The 18,709-nt window shown below is 42.8% G+C and overlaps 1 protein-coding gene across 3 annotated transcripts in view; it reads right to left on the bottom strand.

Moving 5' to 3' along the window:
• CACNA1E (calcium voltage-gated channel subunit alpha1 E) overlaps positions 1 to 18,709 on the bottom strand; it is a 337,914-nt gene that overhangs the window by 30,355 nt on the left and 288,850 nt on the right. For all 3 annotated transcript variants that reach the window (XM_010368902.2, XM_010368905.2, XM_010368907.2), the window contains 6 exons: positions 15,024 to 15,107; positions 14,122 to 14,247; positions 10,765 to 10,830; positions 6,101 to 6,192; positions 5,255 to 5,420; positions 197 to 324 (listed from right to left, as the gene is read on the bottom strand). In XM_010368902.2, the coding sequence (XP_010367204.1) occupies positions 197 to 324; positions 5,255 to 5,420; positions 6,101 to 6,192; positions 10,765 to 10,830; positions 14,122 to 14,247; positions 15,024 to 15,107 (662 nt within the window). The remainder of the gene's footprint in view (positions 1 to 196; positions 325 to 5,254; positions 5,421 to 6,100; positions 6,193 to 10,764; positions 10,831 to 14,121; positions 14,248 to 15,023; positions 15,108 to 18,709) is intronic.

The raw sequence follows: 18,709 nt of genomic DNA, 5'->3' as shown, positions 1-18,709 counted from the left end.
GAGGGGAAAGGAGGATTCAGAAGTCTTTGGTGACTGGCTTGATACCAGAGCCTCTTCCATGGGCCACAATCAAGAGGAATCTCCTTTCCTTCTGCAACAGGCAGGCATTTGGGTGGCTCCAATTCCGACCTCTTCCCTGGGAACTCCAGAGACCTTTGCTCTGGGCCCTGCTGGGACGGCTGAGGGGCCTACGCACCATGCTGCTCGGTCATATTCTGCCCAGACGCGGACAAACTCGTCCAAGTGGTGAGGCCCCAGGATGGAGGAGTCCCGAGTCAGGTACTCAAAGTTGTCCATGATGACGGCCACGAACAGGTTGAGCATCTGAAGGGCAAAGGGAAGAACAGGGGTTAGGGGAAACCTAAAGTAGAGCTCAGGAAGCAGGAAAACAGGCTTCAGGGCAAAGAAAAGAATTCAAAAGTTTGTAGGGCTGAAGTTCCTAGCTCAAGCACCACTGATCTTACTGAATGCAACACGTTTTCATTATTTGTACCACACTTTCATTGTGTGAGCATTCTTACTTTACATTTCTATGCCACTTCATATTTGTAGAGTACCCCACAGTCACTTTTATTATCTGTTCCATTTATTTGTTACTGTGGCAGCAGAGGGAACACCAGCAGCCATAACATTCTTGAGGGCTAGAGGAAGTCAAGGCCAGATGCCAACCTTTCCTCCCTAGCCTCCCCCTTCATTCTTGCTCCATAAAAGCAGCCCAAAGAACAACTGGTAGGATGTTTTAGAGCTGATGGCATGGTCTACTGTTGTGATGACTTTAAGCTGTTCTTGGCTCTTTTTTTTTTTTTTTTTTTTTTTTTTTGAGACGAAGTCTTGCTCTGTCGCCCAGGCTGGAGTGCAGTGGCCGGATCTCAGCTCACTGCAACCTCCGCCTCCCGGGTTCACGCCATTCTCCTGCCTCAGCCTCCCGAGTAGCTGGGACTACAGGCGCCTGCCACCTCGCCCAGCTAATTTTTTGTATTTTTAGTAGAGACGGGGTTTCACCGTGTTAGCCAGGATGATCTCAATCTCCTGACCTCGTGATCCGCCCGTCTCGGCCTCCCAAAGTGCTGGGATTACAGGCTTGAGCCACCGCGCCCAGCCTGTTCTTGGCTCTTAAGCAGTTTGTATATCCCTAGTCTTCCACGTATTTGTTTAGCCAGCCTTTACTGTGCACCTACTATGTTCCAAACAGAGATTCAGGTGCCAGAGATGTGAGATAACAAAGTTCTTGTCCAGAGGTATATTCCCATGCCCAGCACAGGGCTTACAGCACAGCAGGGCTTCACTGGATGTGGTTACTTGAATGCTCTTCAAGACTTATTTGGTACTGAGTAGAGACTGTGATGTAATGGAAACATACAAATGTGACAAATTTTACGAGCCATGAAAGAAGCATATGCAGGTTCCGGTGGGGACAAAAAGGAGTGTGAAGGCAACTTCTCCTGGCTGATGAAAAAATGTATAAGAGAGTTGATGCTTGAGTACCGTTCACCAGATAGACATGGGCATGGAGGAGGGTGTTTTAGCAAAGGAGCCAGCACAGAGGTATGCAGGGACAGGGAATAGCCAGGGATCTGCAAGGAGGGCAGAGCAGCTGGATCCAAGTGCCGGATCACAGAAGCATCTCATACACTGAGCTAAAGAGTGTAGACCAGGATCAGTGAACTGGTCAGATGGCAAATATGTTAGGCTCTGTAGGCTGTGCGGTCTCTGCTGTAACTATTCAGTTTTTCTGTTGTAGCACCAGATAGATCATCTGTATACAAATGAACATGCCTGTGTTCTGGTAAAGCTTTGCTTATGGACACTGAAATTTGAATTCCATGTAATTCTATGTCATGAAACATCATTCATCTTTTGTTTTCTTTCCTCAACCATTTAAGAATGTAGAAGCCATTATTTCACTGGCCACACAAAAACAGGTGGTAAACCTGATTTGTCCCAAGGGCTGTAGTTTGCCAACCACTGATCTAGACTGTTCTGTAAGCAACAGGATCTACTAAAGGGGTTTAGAGAGGAGAGAGATAAAGGGACATTTGCATTCAGAAAGAACTCTTGGTAGCAGCATGTAGGGTGGGTGGGAAACCAAGGGAGGATGTTGCAGTACTCCTGAATCTACCAGGGGCAGGACGACAGCAAGGACCAGAGCAGAGAGTTAACAAAGGTGGAATCCACAGGACTTGATGGTCAACAGCAGTTTCCTTGTTTCCTGGCTGCCCTGCTCACCCATTCACTGTATTTCTGGCCCAGGTTCTTGGCTGTTCCCAGTTAGTGAGATTCAATGGGACACTCTCCGGTGACCCAGGCCTCAACTAGTCATTAAATCCCATTTCCCTGGGCACTGTGGTTGGTGATCCCATCAAAACCAATAAAATGGTATTGAATCTTCAGGGCAAAATAGTTCTTCCTGTTGCTCTTAAATGTGTGAAAATGTGAGGTCTAGAGCTGCCACTACAGCCATCTTGGGATGTTGATATTTGCACTCACAAGGATGGAGCAAGGTAGAGGCAAGATCTGTAAACAGAAAGAAACTGGACCTGGTGATATCATCTGAGCCCCATATCAAGCCGGCTCTGCTCCAGGACCCCTCATTTACAGGAGCCTGTAAAATCCCACTCAACTGAAGCTGGATTTAGCTGGGCTTTCTGTCTCTTGTGTGAAAGGGTCCTGCCTGATAGATAACAACTGGTAGCAGAACTGGAGTCTGTTGTGGACCCCCAGGTCAAGGAGGCCAGGTGCACAGAGGTGCCAGATATGCACACAGGGTGTACAGGATAAGGAGACAGTGTGGAGGAAGGACATGGTTGGAGTCTCTCTACAATACACAGACTGCTGGTCACACCTAACAGCCAGACTCGACTCTTCTCTTCCTTTCTCCTGCTGCCTAGAGTAGAGTAGAGATGGATGGCTGGAGGTCTAGGTGTCTCCTCTTCCTTGAGGATGAGGGACATACCACAGAGGTGATGGAGCAGAAAGCAGGAGTAGGTCTGGGGCCCCAACACCCCTGTGGAGCCACCATAACCAGACTGCCTGCCTTCCTCCAGACTTCACTGATATGGAAGGGAAATCAGCATCCCTCCTGGTTAAGCTGCTGTTATCTGGAGTTTCCGTCTCATGCAGGTGAACCTAATCCCAACACAGGCCTGTCTTTCTGCCTCTAAGGTTGGAGCCACAGTGAATTTGTTCAACCGCTGCCTGGGTTATAAAGGGGTTTCCATGTATCCAGACATTTCTTTTGTACTCTTTTCAGGGTACCTAGTATTAATGTCAACAAAAACTATTAGCATTGTTACCGCTTTTCATTTGTACAGTCTTTATGAGTGTAACGTGTACAGTCACACCTATTACTTGTTTTTACACTTGCTCCAACTCTTTTTGAGGCAGGTTTAATTACCATCACCCCTCAAGGACAGAATTGCTTTGGATTCACATTTGTATTCTTAGCTTCCAGCATAAGGCCTGGGGCACATCGTGGGGGTAAATCTCTGTAGAGTGGCTGGTTTGAGTTGAGAAGCTGTGTGACTTGTCCAAGGTCACAAAGGCAGTCTCATATAGATCTGAAAGCAGATCATCTCATACCGAATATAGCCTCATTAAAAATAACAGTAATGTGAATTATGCAGCTCCCTCTGTCTCAAAATTCCAAAAGTACCTTTATGGTCTCTAATTAATTTCCAGTTTTATCTTTGGTTTCTTTCAAATATTTATTATGAAACACTTAAACCATGTAAGATAAAAGAAGTCCACATGTGCTTCTATCCGCTCCATTTCACCCTAGCAGTGAGCACCGATTCCTGGAAGCTGAGAGCCAGTTTCACCCCTTGACTACTGGTGACTGAGGGATGGGCCTTGCTGAGACTGAACCTCACAGTGGCCACTCAATAAAAATATACTGAAGATGTGATAAATGGAAAACTCCCATCAATAGCATTCTTCTAAATTTCAGGGGTTTTTTTTCTTTATACATTATACTTCTATATTTGTAAATAAGATACTGTTGTGTATTCTTTTCTTTTTATTGAAAAACCTTTCACATACATAAGAAGGAAGTATATTAAAACACATGGATCAGTTCATTGTGTATAAAACACTATTAGTAAGTCTTTTTTTCTCCCATTTTATAGATGCTATAAAAGGGCTATTAAAGGGCCAAGGCTAGCAGAGGAACAAAGCCAAGACTACTGCGTGGGCTGCCCACATCTCCCGTTAGCTCACCCCCTGCCACACTGACCTACAGGCAACACTTAATGGTCTTTCTGTAGCCTACCCCCCTCACTGGAGAGCTGGACATGTGGGAAATTTCAGTCCCCTTGGGATCACTTGCAAGGTAGCAATGCCTGGACATAAGACAATTCACTTTTTGATGCATGGTCATGAAATTGACCACTTTTCAGTGGTGTCACTGTTTTAGTTTTAGGTTTTTGTACAGCCAGTGGCATTAGCAGTGAAGTTGAGCTGAGGAATTTCAGAGTGACCAGAAACACTAAACTGACCCTTTTATTATTCTATTTATCACTGCTTGTCTGATATGCAGGGTAGAAATTTCTGGAAGTGGGTGCGCTGAGTCATGCTTTCTCCAAAAGAGACTTAAGAGGCACCTAGGGTTTCTCACCACTTTATAGGTGGGTGTGCTCCACATATACTACTCAATATTTACTAACACCCAAAGCAATCAAGCAATCATATTCTTTATCATCTATCAGCTGGTCAACTATCAAATGTAATAACATTACAAGTCAAGAAAGAACCACATTTATTCCATTATCATCATTCTACTCTTATCAATGCTATAACCTTGCATTTTCAGGTACCTTTTCTCAAGCAGTTCAAACATCTCCCAAAGAGAAGATATCCATAGACCTATTTATAAGATAAAATACCTGAGATATGACAAAGGATTTACTCTGAGTGTTCATAGATTCGATATGAAGCTCAGTACACTGAAATATGCTCACCTTCCCTTTTCACAAAAATATTTCCCTAGAAGCAACAAAGACTTTTCTTAATCATTGAAAGTCACCCATCCAGGAGTCTGATAGGCACGCTAATCTCCAAGAGTTCTCTAGAGGATGATCTAGTTCTTAACCTGGGCCTGGGTGTGAGTGTGTGCATGGTGGGGGTGTGGAGAGAGGGGGATAGCAGGGGAGGGAAGTACAAACATACACTGAAGTAAACATCTCCTGTCTGTGTATCAGAGGGTTGGGGGTAGGATGGGATGGGCCACATCGCAAGGCAAGAGCACAATGTTGCTCACCAAGAAGGAGCAGAAGAAGATGAAGGAGACAAAGTACACGTAGGCCAGATCGGTGCCGCAGCGCTCGTTCTCGTTCTGCCCTGAGGGTGCGGTGGTGTCAGGCTCACAGCCCTTCTCCCCGAGGCATGACAGCATAATCTCCTGCCAGGCCTCACCTGTGGCACTCCTGAGCCCAAGAGACATTTTGGTTAGCAGGAGCAGGTCTGCAGATCCTATTACATCCTTGTTCCTCTTTCCCAATTCCCCCATCCTTGCTCTTGCCTGGGCCCAACAGGCTCCCTTTTTACCCAGTTCTCCCCTTCTAGTGCTTTCCATGCAGAGCTAAAGAGTCCCATTGAGGTCTGTTTTGGGTTCTGCTACCACATCCACTGCCTTTCCATCTTTTGTGGGGTCTCTGCTACTAGTTGTGGGATTCTCTAAGACCCCACATAAACCTGGCTATCCAAGGTTTTGGCCCTTAAGTGGAATTTGGTCTGCAAACACTGTCCTGACATTCCCCCCTCCCAAACCCTTGCAGGCCATGTTGAAGTTAAAATTTGCAAATTAACTGCTGAGCCAAAGACATTGATGAAATTTTCTCCCACCCAAGTATTTAGCAGACCCAACTCTGCTTAGCTTCCAAGATCAGACAAGATCAGGCACATTCATGGTGGTATGGCTGTAGACAAGATGAAACTTTCTAATGTTATGGGGCAGTTTGGCAAAGACATTGCCCAGTCCCCCTTCTACTGACAGGAGCAAAGGAAGTGGAATAAAGATACAATGGGAAATGGGACGAAGAGGCAGACTGACTCTCTCTCCCTGCATCAGGAGAACTCCAGCTACGATAGTTATGCATCCAGGTACCTGAAGAGTAGCATTAGGGACCCAAAGAAACTCCGGAAGTTGTTGTGCCGGTTGATGTGACTCTCCTCATCTAATTTTATGTTTCCAAATACCTTGAGGAGAGAAACAACAGAAAAACAATGAGCATTACCAAGCTGTGTGATGTGTCCAGCACATGGGGATTGGCAAAGCCACGTACATGGCTCTTCCTGATGACCTGCCCCTGAAGCAGACAACTCAGACCCAGAGAGCTGCTGGACACTGTGCTCTTGGGCTGATATGCAAGAATAATTATCCTCCACTGCTCTAGTGCAGCAAAGGGGACCCGTGCAGCAAGGTCCGAGCATAACGTAGAATGCAGCCTCTTTCAAAGTCATTCTGCCTGTACATAGTTCCTCCCACACTTAATCTGGTCTTTTATTTCCATGGTACCTGTCACCATGGTACTCAAGCAGTCTGACAAAGACATTATCTCACAGCAGGAGTGCATGGAAGGAGTTACCCCTCTCTTCCTGTCTCAGGTAGTCATGATGGGAGCATTCAAATTTGCAAGAAGACATCATTTATGGCTTGGGGAGATGCTACCCTGGAATTTACAAGCAGATCAGGTCAGAGAGTGGCATCTCTATCTTCCTTAGACATGTTTCTATCCATTGAGTCACATCTTAGAAGGTCTGTTTGTCATTAATGTAGAATCCATGAGAATGAACACACATATATCCATGTGCATGTATCTACGTATGTCCACATGTATCATCCAAAAGACCCAAATCCCATCCAAAAGGAAACATTTGTGCAGGATCTAAAATGAAGTCCAGGCCAATAGGATGGACAAAGTCGGGCCAACTGGACACTTTGAAAAGGAAAACAAAAAATGGCTTTGGGCAGATTCTGAGTGACAGAGTGAGATTTGCTGATCTGCTGCTGGCTACTGAGCTTAGAATGTGATCACTGTGAACACTCAGAGATCTTTATCCACAGAGACTGAGTAATGATGAACTCCCAGACACAGGGCTGCCTGGAGCCAAGGTCAACCCCTCCACTCTTCAGATGAAAAGGAGGCTTTCACACATGTACTCTTCTTCCCCAATCACATTTCGGGTATCAGAACCTATTCTCACAAGTCAATGTTGGGACAATTGAGGACTTATGGGGTTACTTTTCCAGTCATCTGAGACAATTTTCAGCCTGCACTGAACATGCTTCAGTTTATCCAATGTATACTAAATGGAACACATTTTCCCCCTCACAGTTTTTATAATGTGCAATTGAGGAACAATCTCTGCCCCCAGCTATTTTGCTCAAGTAACTCCCACTGACACCTGCTCTGGGAATTTGTTCTCAACGCTGTTTTTCAAAACCCAAATACTACTTGTCTCTCAGGGAGAATGGAGGTGGCAAGTGAGGCAGCAGCAGAGAAGAATGGAAAGAGGAGAAGAAGCTAGAGGGCCCCAAAGAGACAAATAGTAGCATTTAAAAAATCCCACCCAAGCAATCAAATCTAATTAACTCTGGATACCCCAGGAGGGCACTGACATTTATCCTTGCCCTGTTGACATTTCCTGCCCTCTTCTTTCTTTTCACCCTCTTGGTTCGGAATTCACGATTTATCCTTGATTCATCAGACATACAACTTACAGTGTCTTTTTTTCCCTATGACACTCCTGGAAGTATCATGAGTTGAATTCATTATGATTTTCTCAAACACCTCTATCCAATCACAAACTAACTGGAGAGCACATTGTGATTTTGCACAAAGTATGTGAGTAATAGTCCAGGAAACCAAAGCTATTTTGAATCTAAGATAATTTAAGTCAAGCTGGGCATGGTGGCTCACACCTGTAATCCCAGCACTTTGAGGGGCTGAGGTGAGAGGACTGCTTGAGCCCAGGAGTTCACGACAAGCCTGGGCAACACAGTGAGACCTCATCTTTACAAAAACACACACACAAACAAAACAAACAAAACAAAACAAAATTTAAGTCAAAAACGTATATTTATTGTGAAGGTGGTCTTAAATTATTTGTACTTTTTTTTTTCACTTTTCACTTAGTCCTTGTCACTAACCTAAACCTCCATCAATAGGGTATGGAAGAGAAAGAAGGGATGCTGAGGCCCCATATAAAAATCTCACGAGAGTATAGATTTAAATGATTTCACTTGGGATTACAGAACTTTAGAACTAGAAGATACTTGTGAAGGTCTTTAACCCATGCCTCCACTGTACTGGTGAGGGAGTTAAGGTAAAGAGAGATACTGTGACTTTACCAAGTTCACACAGTTGGTTCGAGAAGGAGCTAAGGCTGACAATCCCACTTCCTAACACCATGTAGCCACAGGGCTCTTTCTCATTCCCAGCAACTTACTCCTCCTTTCTAACTTCTGATTCTTCTGCAAAGGTCCCTTTTTCCAAGGTGCTTTTGAAAGTTTGGAATAATAATGGTTTTTCTCAGACATACCTTGTTTCTATTAATACGTTTCCAAAAGCTTGTCCCTGCCCTTGTGTTTATTTGTATAGATCCCTCAGTTTTTTTTGTGACTATATTAGAAACAGTCTCTCTAGCAACAAGCTCAGGTATCTGCTTTGTGCTTGGTGCTGTATTTCTGTCACAGACCAGGATGGGGATGGCCAGCTCAAAGCAAGTCATAGCAGAAATGTCATTCATGTCTCTGTGGAATGGACATAGTGCTCTTATCTTTTGGAAAGAAATCTGAGGGGAATAAGATGTTAGACTGCACAGTTATTCTGAAGACTACAGTTTCATAACTGAACAACTTCTACCTCCAACTAGAGGGTAAAAATAAATACTAGTGATCTTACAACTCACCTCTTTCACTTACTGTCTGGGAACTTGAGCATGTTATAAGTTACTTAACTACACTAAACATTAGTGGAGACAATGAAACCCACCTATAAATGTTTTCACGTTACTCAAAAACATTAGTCATATGTCTTGCCTGGGGATGCTTGCTGTGTCTTTCTTTCATTCCCTCCCTTTCTCCCCCCTCACTTTCTTTCTCTCCATGTACATTTAGTACAGTGTCTTGTACACCAAGGAATTTAAATAATGGTAAATAGCATTATCGCCATTATCAGAATCAACAGTATTCATACCAGATCAGTACTGGAGATGGTATTATTCTAGTTTATATTGTTTGAAGATGAAAAGGGGTAAGAAGTATTTTGAGCATATGCAAAAAGAACTTAATGATAACCAGACAAGAAGGATTATAAATGTTTGAGGTGATGGATAATGCAGTTACCCTGATTTGATCATTACACATTATATACAAGCATTAAAATATCACATGTACCCTAAAAATATCTACAATTATATATTAAAAAAATAAATTTTGGAAAAATAATTTAAATCAAGCTTTCATTTGGCTCTTCGAGAATATTTTAATTCCAGAATCAAATATACTGGAGTTAGACAGGACTTCATGGGCGTTACCAAGCCAATCTGAAACTTCAGCAGAAATTCTATTTCCAACACTGCCAACATGATCATTAAATTCCTACTGAAATATCCTCAGTGAAGGAGAACTCATGACTTCTCAACCAAGTCTCACACATTTTGGCACTTGACATTCTATTGTATTTTTAGAGAACAAATTTCTCCAGTAATAGAGTTAAAGAATGAAACCAAGAAGTACAGGCAAGAGAGAAGAGTGAAAGGAAGAGACATTTCAGAAAGGCTCTGGAAAAGGCTGCAGATGCAGCAAGGCTGGGACACTCCAGCAGCAGCTCCAGGTGGCAACACAGTTGGGAAGGCAGCCGGCAGGCCCAAGGCAGCCAGACTGCCTGACTGCAGGAGGCTGTCACATAGCCGAAGTTCTTTGCTGGGATCTAGTCACAGTATCTCCAAGTCAGAAAGTTAGTCCTCTGGAGACAAGCAGAAAGCCTGTGTCTCCAACCAGATAGGTTCATGGATGTGCTGCTGGTTATTTACAGTAGGAGTTCACCCACCATGAACAACCATCATCTTTGAAAGGTCCTTTGGCTTCTTCTGCTTAGCAGGCCCCTGGCTACCTGCATAAACACCTGGGGTGGGAAAACAAGGGAACTGTCCACCAAGTTGCATGGCCTTATTAGCTGGCATGTGGCCCTTGAGTCTCCCTAGGAATGAGCGGGCTGCCAGGAACTCCATGAGTTGTTCACAGTGATGTGCCTTAGGGAGCCAGTCAAGACTGTGTAAGTATAAGACTCTATAAGACAGCCATGACTATATGTGGTGATTTGGTGTCACCATATACAGGAAGAACTAACATCTGACCTTCTTTTAGGCCAAGTCAAAATACCAGATATCCTGAGAAATAGATTGACATGAGCTCCCACTTCTTAGTCTCCTGGGGGATCTTTCTGGCTAAGAACAAAGGTGTCATCTTTGCTTTAGTTCCATTGCTGTCACCACAGAAGCCTAGCTGCTTATGAATTAGCACCATGATCTGACAACCTGAGCTGAAGCCCTTGTACCAGACTACCCTGAATTCTTAGGCAAGCTAAATGGGGAGCCACTGCACATGTGAAATTCCCAAGGTCACATTGTGACAAGACCTCACGGGAGCACCCTTAGGCAAGAAGGGGTTCAAAGCATCTTCAGGTCTTGCATGCTTAAGTTGCTAAGCCAGAGATTATCTGGGTAACAGCTGTCCCCCACTGGGCCCTTGTTTTACCAGCTCACCTGCATCCCAATGATGGCATAAATGAAGAAAAGCATGGCAATTAAAAGGCAGACGTAAGGGAGGGCCTGGAAGGAAAGCAGAGATAAGACATTAATCAAAGGCAGCACCCAGACTCAACAACCTGCAGTCACTGGCAGTACAGGATCTTGCCTGGAGGCTAATGCAAACAGAGACTGGGCTCTCTATTCCCTGAGGTTGTTCTGTTTTGAGGTGCAATACTTTCTCAGGCATCCTTGTCCTCTGACAGATAGGTAAACAGTTGGCCAAAGGGAGGCTTAAAATTTACTTCTATCAGGAAGATTTACTCACCCATAGGTATAGCCCATATCTAGAAGGAAAGCTGGGAAAACTTCTTGGACTTGGGGTTCATCCTACTTGCTATGCAGAAAATTAATAACCTAGCAATCGTGATGTAAATTAAATACGAAGCACCTAGCTTTGGCTTCCAAATCCCTGTATTACCCTCTCCCACTCCCATACCCAAAGTGGTGCCCATAGTGAAGACTCTGGAATCAAAGTGAAATGACTGGGGTCTCACTTGTTTTTAAGTTCCCAGAAGGCTCTTTCATTTTCTGATGAAATGTCATTTCCCAGTGTTTAAGCCTCCTGACGTTTTATTATGTTTCATGCAAAAGCCTGGTAAGTTAGCCACCAAAAAACTCTTCCATGAAGCCATGTAGCACAAAATTCCATACTGTGCATGCTTACTGCCACTTTGGGATAATATTCCAGTTTTAGAGGTGAGGGTCAGTCAAGGCAAGGAGATGTGAGGCAGGGAACTGGCCTTGGTGCTGGAGGAGGATGCAGACATAGGACAGTTTGGATTTGGGGCCAGAGTGGGACATTGTAATTTTGTGTTGATCTCAGTGCTGTCAGAGAAGTCCTTCTTCTTTACCATCCACTAAGCTCCCTGGCAGACAGTGCTATGAGGAGTCTCCACCCTGTTTTGATTGTGCACACCATGAATCCCAGGAGATCAATTGAGGCTTTCAGACTACATGAACAGGGCCGAGCTTTTCAACAGCACTAACAAAATGAAGAGCCCTATGAGACTATTTACAACTTGAATAGAGGCTAAAATTAAAATGCGACTGAAAGCGGGTGGGAGAATTCCCTCTCCGAGGAAGTGTTGATTCCTAGGCTCTGTGATGGGGGTTGGCTGCACTTTGACGGGCAATGTGGACCTCCTCTACAGAAAGCCAGAAGGAAGGAGACAGGGTTTCTTGTGCCTGTAGTGCTGCTGCCTTTCATCTTCACCTTCTACCCTTATTCTATGGCCTCCACTCTAGTCCCTAGTTTATCTCTCCCTACTCCCAACTTAGGGGGAAAAGCAAAGATTCATTCTGTTTTCCTTTCTTGTCATGTTTATACATTCTAACACAAAATAAGGAAAAAGAGGGAAGAACTCTAGAGTAGGGGTCAGATGGAGAAAACTGGATGCTGTTTAGGGGAAGGTGGGGGAGGTATAGGCAATGTCGATGCTGTTTATATCGTGTGGCTCTCTGCTTTCTATTTGCAGAGGCAGCCTTTGCTAATCTGACTTTTAAAAATCAAACTTCTATACTGTGTCCCAGAACTGTTCTGAAAAGGAAACATCTATCTATAACACAGTGTCACCTGGAGGCAAATTCACCTGTCTTCTCTGTTCTCTGTAGTATTTGCTGGAATAAGTCAACCATTTGGCCATCAAGAAAATTCTGACAATATTATCTTTGCCCTCAATAGTATATGGTTTCTCAGAGACTTGGTAATTGTGAAAATATGACAGGATGACACATATTTTTTAAGAGACTAACAACTGAAGTTTATTGGGCAATACTCTAAAAAAAAAGTTTTTAAAAGCATCTTGTGTTTCCAATTCTAAATCCAAAATCACCTGAGACTCAGAAAATTCTTGCTAAGGTTTTAGATTTCTTTCCATATCTAGCTTTAGAAAAATAGTTTTCATTGAGGTGAGGCCTCCGTGGGAGTCATTATGCCAAACAATTGTTCTGGATATGATAAAAATGTCAAGGTCGCTCCTAGGAGCCAGAGCATCCTTCAAATTGATCTCACATCTCAAACTCCAGGTCCTCGGTGAGGAAGTAAATCAGTAATGATGGATGTGGGGAAAAATCCTTTTTCAAGTGATGAGAAACCATGAGTTCACTGGCTTGCCTTCTTTAGCTTAATTTTTTTTCTTTTTTTGAGACGGAGTCTCGCTCTGTCGCCCAGGCTGGAGTGCAGTGGCCGGATCTCAGCTCACTGCAAGCTCTGCCTCCCAGGTTTACGCCATTCTCCTGCCTCAGCCTCCCAAGTAGCTGGGACTATAGGCACCTGCCACCTCGCCCAGCTAGTTTTTTGTATTTTTTTTAGTAGAGACGGGGTTTCACCATGTTAGCCAGGATGGTCTCATCTCCTGACCTCGTGATCCGCCCATCTCGGCCTCCCAATCTTTAGCTTAATTTTTAATTAAACTGTATAAATAATTAAAATAAAGTCAATTTGGTGAATTCATAATTTCTCATCTTTGAATCATGTAATTCCATCCAGTTTATTTTTAAACACATTCACTGGAAAACTCGTTTTAGTAAGAACAGGCATTTGAACAACATTTAGGCCCCTGCCCCCCAAAGCTTAAAAACAACTAATTTATGGTACTTGCTAGAGCCCAAAGATATTTAAGTATGTTTAGGAAACTTTTACTGAAAGTTTGGGTCTCAGCTGTCAATTTTTTACTTTTATTTATTATATATACACGGCTGTACAGCTCCACTTGACTGTTCAAAGGAAACACAGCATATTAACCGGCCCAGATGTCCCTATTTATTTGTAGGACGCAGAGGTGACCATTAGTATACCCTGTGTTCAGTGGCTCAGGAAATAAACGCTGATGAAGACAAAGGTGGGGCTAAATATGAATCATCTCTCTATGAAACACAACTCAGTGAGTCCTTTGAAAAACTTTCATGTGAAATAAAAACACCCAAAGTCCCTGAAAATGCAGAGGACATCTGACTACAGACCACTGGCTCTTTACATGGATGGGGTTACTCAGGACTGTCTGGAATCTCTAGGGACAAAGCACATCTTATAAAACGTGTCTCCTGCCTCAGCAGACAGAGAGGATGCCTGAGTCACAAAGTCAAGGTGTTTTTCTAAAATGAGATTCTATCCAGTAGACATAAGCTGATTCCAGTCAAGCCAAGCTGTGCTGTAACTAAGAATTGCAGTATTTACTGAATGCTTCTAACAAACACCCGTTCTACTAGCTTCAGCTTCCCAGAGGTGAAGGGACTCGGGTAATGACGCCAGTGTTGCCTGGCTGTGCTGTCTGATATGATAACCCTCAGAGAGGATTTGCTGGTACCTCTTACCTTAAAAGACTGCACAAAGGTCCACAGCAAAATGCGTATGGTATAGCCCTGACGCAGAAGCTTTATGAGGCGGGCAGCTCGGAAGAGCTTCAGAAAGCTCATATTGAAACCACTGGTGTTCACCAGCTGGTGGACCAAAAGGAAACATATAATTAGGAACATTACGGTCATTTAGAAAAATCTAAGCACTAGTATTTGTGTATTTATCCCTCATTCCGATAAATGGGACACACTCTCTGTCTTTGTTAACCCCAATTCCAGCTGATGGGCTGGCCAGTGAGGCCCATCTCCTAAGTCTTCCCATGCCTGCTCTCTATCCCCAGGTAGAAGGGTAAAGGATGTACCTGAGAAGGGTACCCTGCTCACAAAACCAGCCTTCCTAGTCTTCTACTGAGTGGTCTGAAGTCTGCACTTAGATGACAAAAAGAGCAGATCTAGGAACCCCTCTAGCACACGTTGGCCCTCTAATATTCAAAGAGAGTTACCATGAGCTCTCCGAGTCGTCTTTAGAAAGAACAAGTTTATGGAAAAAATACGTCTTTAGAAAGAGCAAGTTTATGGAACAAGTCTATGAACTTTGAGGGCAAAGACACTGTGCCTCCTTTGAGAATCTAGTGGAATGCTATGCATACTAGCTCTCTTCTGACACCGTCTATTCCACCTACCCCATTAGAGGTCTGCTGCCTGAGTCATGCAGATCAACAAAGCCTTCCCGGAGATCCAGTGCCACTCCCAAGTTTTCATTCCCTGGCTAATGCCGAGCAGTGAGGGAGTAAATTCCCAACACTTAGAGGGGTACACATTTGCTCTGGTGGGTTAAAAATGGACTGAATGTACAGAGGAGTCTTAAAAATGCTACTCCAGGACCAAGCTTACAGACATGGATCTTATAGGCCATTCACCTTGCTGTCTGTCAGGATAATTTCTGTTATACTGCCAATCACGGTGATGAAGTCAAAGATATTCCAGGTGTCTCGGAAATAGTTCTGCCAAATGAATTCAGTCATATGAACATCAGAAAAAGGAAAGAAAAAAAGAGGAGAAAAGACATCTTTCATTATATAACTTTGTTTGTCACTTGGAAGTAAAACTTGTCAATTCATGCATAAGTTCACTCACTTTGGCTTCAGTTTCCCATTTCTAACCAGAGATACCATTTCTCCTTTACTAATCTGGGAATTTCTCATTTGGAAAGCAGTTCCATCACCATTTGAAGACTTTATTTTTTGAAACTGTCACCAAAAGCTTATATGTAAAAAAGGTTTTTCCAATTTTTATTTTTAACAAATATTTATATTTTAAAACCTCTATGGAGGCATGATTGACAAATAAAAAGTTATCCATATTTAAGGTATATATCTTGATTGGTTTGGGGAAACGTCTGTACCTGTGAAACCATCGCCATGGTCATACAGCTATAGCTTTTAAATTCTCTCTATTGCATCAAGTGCCCTAGAAAATACAGTCTGACTTTCAACTATCAACAAAAGTCACAAAAGTTGTAAGTGATTAAAGGTTACAGATGTGCCAAAAATCTCCTTCTAACTCCATTGAGCCTTTTCAAACCAACTACTGTTTGGTAATAGGATGAATAGACTTCATGTTTCCCCTTTTTCTCTGCTGTTATACCTTTTGAGGAGATGTAACTAAGTACAAGGAAGCAGTAATAAAATGAGTGGGCTGAAGGAGATATAAAAGGCCTGGAAAATCCACCAACCAGATAACACTCCATTTAACAGGAGGGGGTGGACTATGCATCCATCTCCTAGGCTCAGATGAACACAGACCTTAGACCATGTTCCTTTAAAAACAAACAAACAAAAAGGATACTTGAATCTCAAAAACAATTCACTTGCTTGCCCCTGGGACATTTAAGGGCAGTCTGTAACACAGAAAACAGAGATTAAAATCAACAGAATGCAGAAATTCAGAGGAGACAGAGAAAGTACAAGGAGAAGAAAATTTCAAACACCTGTAATTGATATCCTCAGCAAGATCACAGGACAATGGATTATTTTATCCTATCCTTGGCATAAAAAACAAGAGACTCTCAGAGCACTGCAGAAGTATACTCCATCCCAGCCTCACAACTAGCATCACTGAATTCCTACGACATGAGCCAGACACTAGGCCAGGCCTTTGGTATTCTTTCAACTCATTTATTCCTCTCATGGATCCTAGAGGCAGGGAGTGACAAATACCCCATGTTCATAGAATCCTGAATGGAAAAGTTGGCAAGAGTGGGGAAAAATACCCAATAAAGAGAGAAAAGGAGTGTGGAGAGAGAGAGAAGTTATATTTAATGAACATCCACTCAGAAGGTTATGAACATCACTTAATTGGATACATACAACAAAGTAGCTAAGGCCATAAGGTAGCTACTATTATCCTCATTTTATGTACCAGAAAATGAGGCTGAGAGAGGCCTTATTCCAAAGCCACATGTACTTACGGGGCATGTGGAGAGACTGAAGCACACAGTTTCATAAATTCACTTTCCATTAGAATATTTAGTCTATCAGTGGTGGAGCTAAATTAAGTCGCTGAATTCCTCAATTCTCAGGGCTCTCCTATTGTCCAACCTGGGGTGAACTTCCTAATTCTTGGTTTTAATTCTTTCTAAATATTGGTGCATGGATCTAAGTCTCAGAGGACCAGAAGCTCTGGATTCCAGTTAACAATGCTTTACAATACAGAATAGCATGCTGTAGTATAGACTAGCACACTGTGGTGTATGGCATAGAATAGTACAGTGTAGTGTAGACTAGTAGATTATTGTGAACTTTGAAGTCAGATAGAACAGGGTCTGAATCCTAGCCCTACCTCTTACTAATCTTGGCCAAAGTATTCAAACTTTCCGAGCTCCAGCTGATCCATAAAAAGGAAAAAATAAGAATGCTTATCTAAGATATTGTTATGGAGAGAAAAGCAATATGTAAAGCATTTGGTACTTGATAACCAACCAATTTTTGTTACATCTTACCCTCTTTTTCTTTTTCCTTTCCTTTTTTTTCCTTGCAATTCTATTGCCTGTCATTATGTAATCTTTAGGAAGCTATACAATTTTTCTGAACTTCAATTTCCTCATTTAAAATAACAACAACAATAATGGCAATTGTGATAGTGACATCTGCCATGCCTATTTCAGAGTCACTGAGAAGATCTAATGAAATAGTATATATTACGATATTCTGAAGGCTTAGAGTGCCTTAACAATGTAAGGACTTATCAGAATTAGTGGTACCTTTTATAGAGTGAAAATCCCTCTAGACCTTGAACGAAAACATGGGAGTAGGGTGGGAAGGATGCAGGCTTCAAGGGCTGAATCTAGTTAGGGCTGTGAGTATATATTCAGCATTCGCCATAATTAGACAAGTAATGGGACTTAAGTCACAGACAATGTCAATACCACATACAAGTAATCAACATGCACAGAAAAACTTTCCCTGTTGTGGTGCTTGTGTCTCTCTCTCGGTCAACTCCCCCTGCTCAGGGCTAGACTGTATTATAAAGGCATCTTTGTTGGTAGTAGTTTCTTTTACTTTTTTAATTCCCCAAGTCTGAAAACACTCAAAAGGGAGCCAGGCAAACACAATGCAGCCAACTGCAATTGGTTCCCTTAAACTCTCCACCTAAAATGATCAAATTAATGGTTTTTCAAAGAACCTGCTGGGAGACCAAAAGCAGCCCCCGTAATCAACACTCACAATTACTGAACCCAGCCCAGAGTCTCTGTTAAAGCTGCTACCAGACAAACACTTATTCAGATAATGAGCAAAGTTCTCCTTCTTGCAGGGAAAGCCATATACCCATGTAATTTGAAATGGTAGCTCACACCCTAAGTAAGTGTGAAACAGCTGTCACGTGGGCTTGCATCCCACTGAACTCACTGTACACACTGAAGCAAGGTGGAGGGAGGGTTGGCCAAGGGGATTATCTTGTTTATAGGACACTGAAGCAAAGGGCTAGGTTTTCTTAACATTCTTGAGAACAGATGCAAGAATTTGCCAAACAATTATAACTATTGATAGTAGTTGAGGAGAAGAAAAAAGAGGGCTCATAGCAGAAAAATTCATCATCCCCAAACCTCCTCAGACTTAATTCCAGAATCCTTCCCCTTGCACTACACACACACACACACACACACACACACACACACACACACACACACACGCACACCTCTTAAAGGCCATTAACCTTTATAGGCATAAGTAATAAACACCTATTTTATTTGGCAGAAACTATTCTTCATGTTACTAACGGCAGAAGGACTAATAGGTAAAATCTATTATTTGCTATGTTTGAGGCTAACAGAGATAGGTATTTTCCCATTTGTGTTATAAAACTCTTATACCTTTTACCAGTAAATAAGCACTTGAAGTTTATTAGTCCAATCTTTGGCTTGCTCCTTCATCTACACATAAATTGCAGTTCTAGTAAAACCCAATGATGGCCACCTCTGGACTGCTGACAGAATTTCACAGGACCAGGGCTGATAGCTCCATAAGCATGAACCTGGGATGTGGCTGCCTTTGCCCTTTCTCCCAACTTCCTCACACATCATCTTGTCTCTATGGCAGTTTACTGA

The sequence above is a fragment of the Rhinopithecus roxellana genome, chromosome 8 (assembly GCF_007565055.1).
Source record: "Rhinopithecus roxellana isolate Shanxi Qingling chromosome 8, ASM756505v1, whole genome shotgun sequence".
Classification (NCBI taxonomy): Eukaryota; Metazoa; Chordata; class Mammalia; order Primates; family Cercopithecidae; genus Rhinopithecus; species Rhinopithecus roxellana.
Note: the sequence above shows the minus strand (reverse complement) of the source record. Positions and strands in the feature narration are given on the sequence as shown.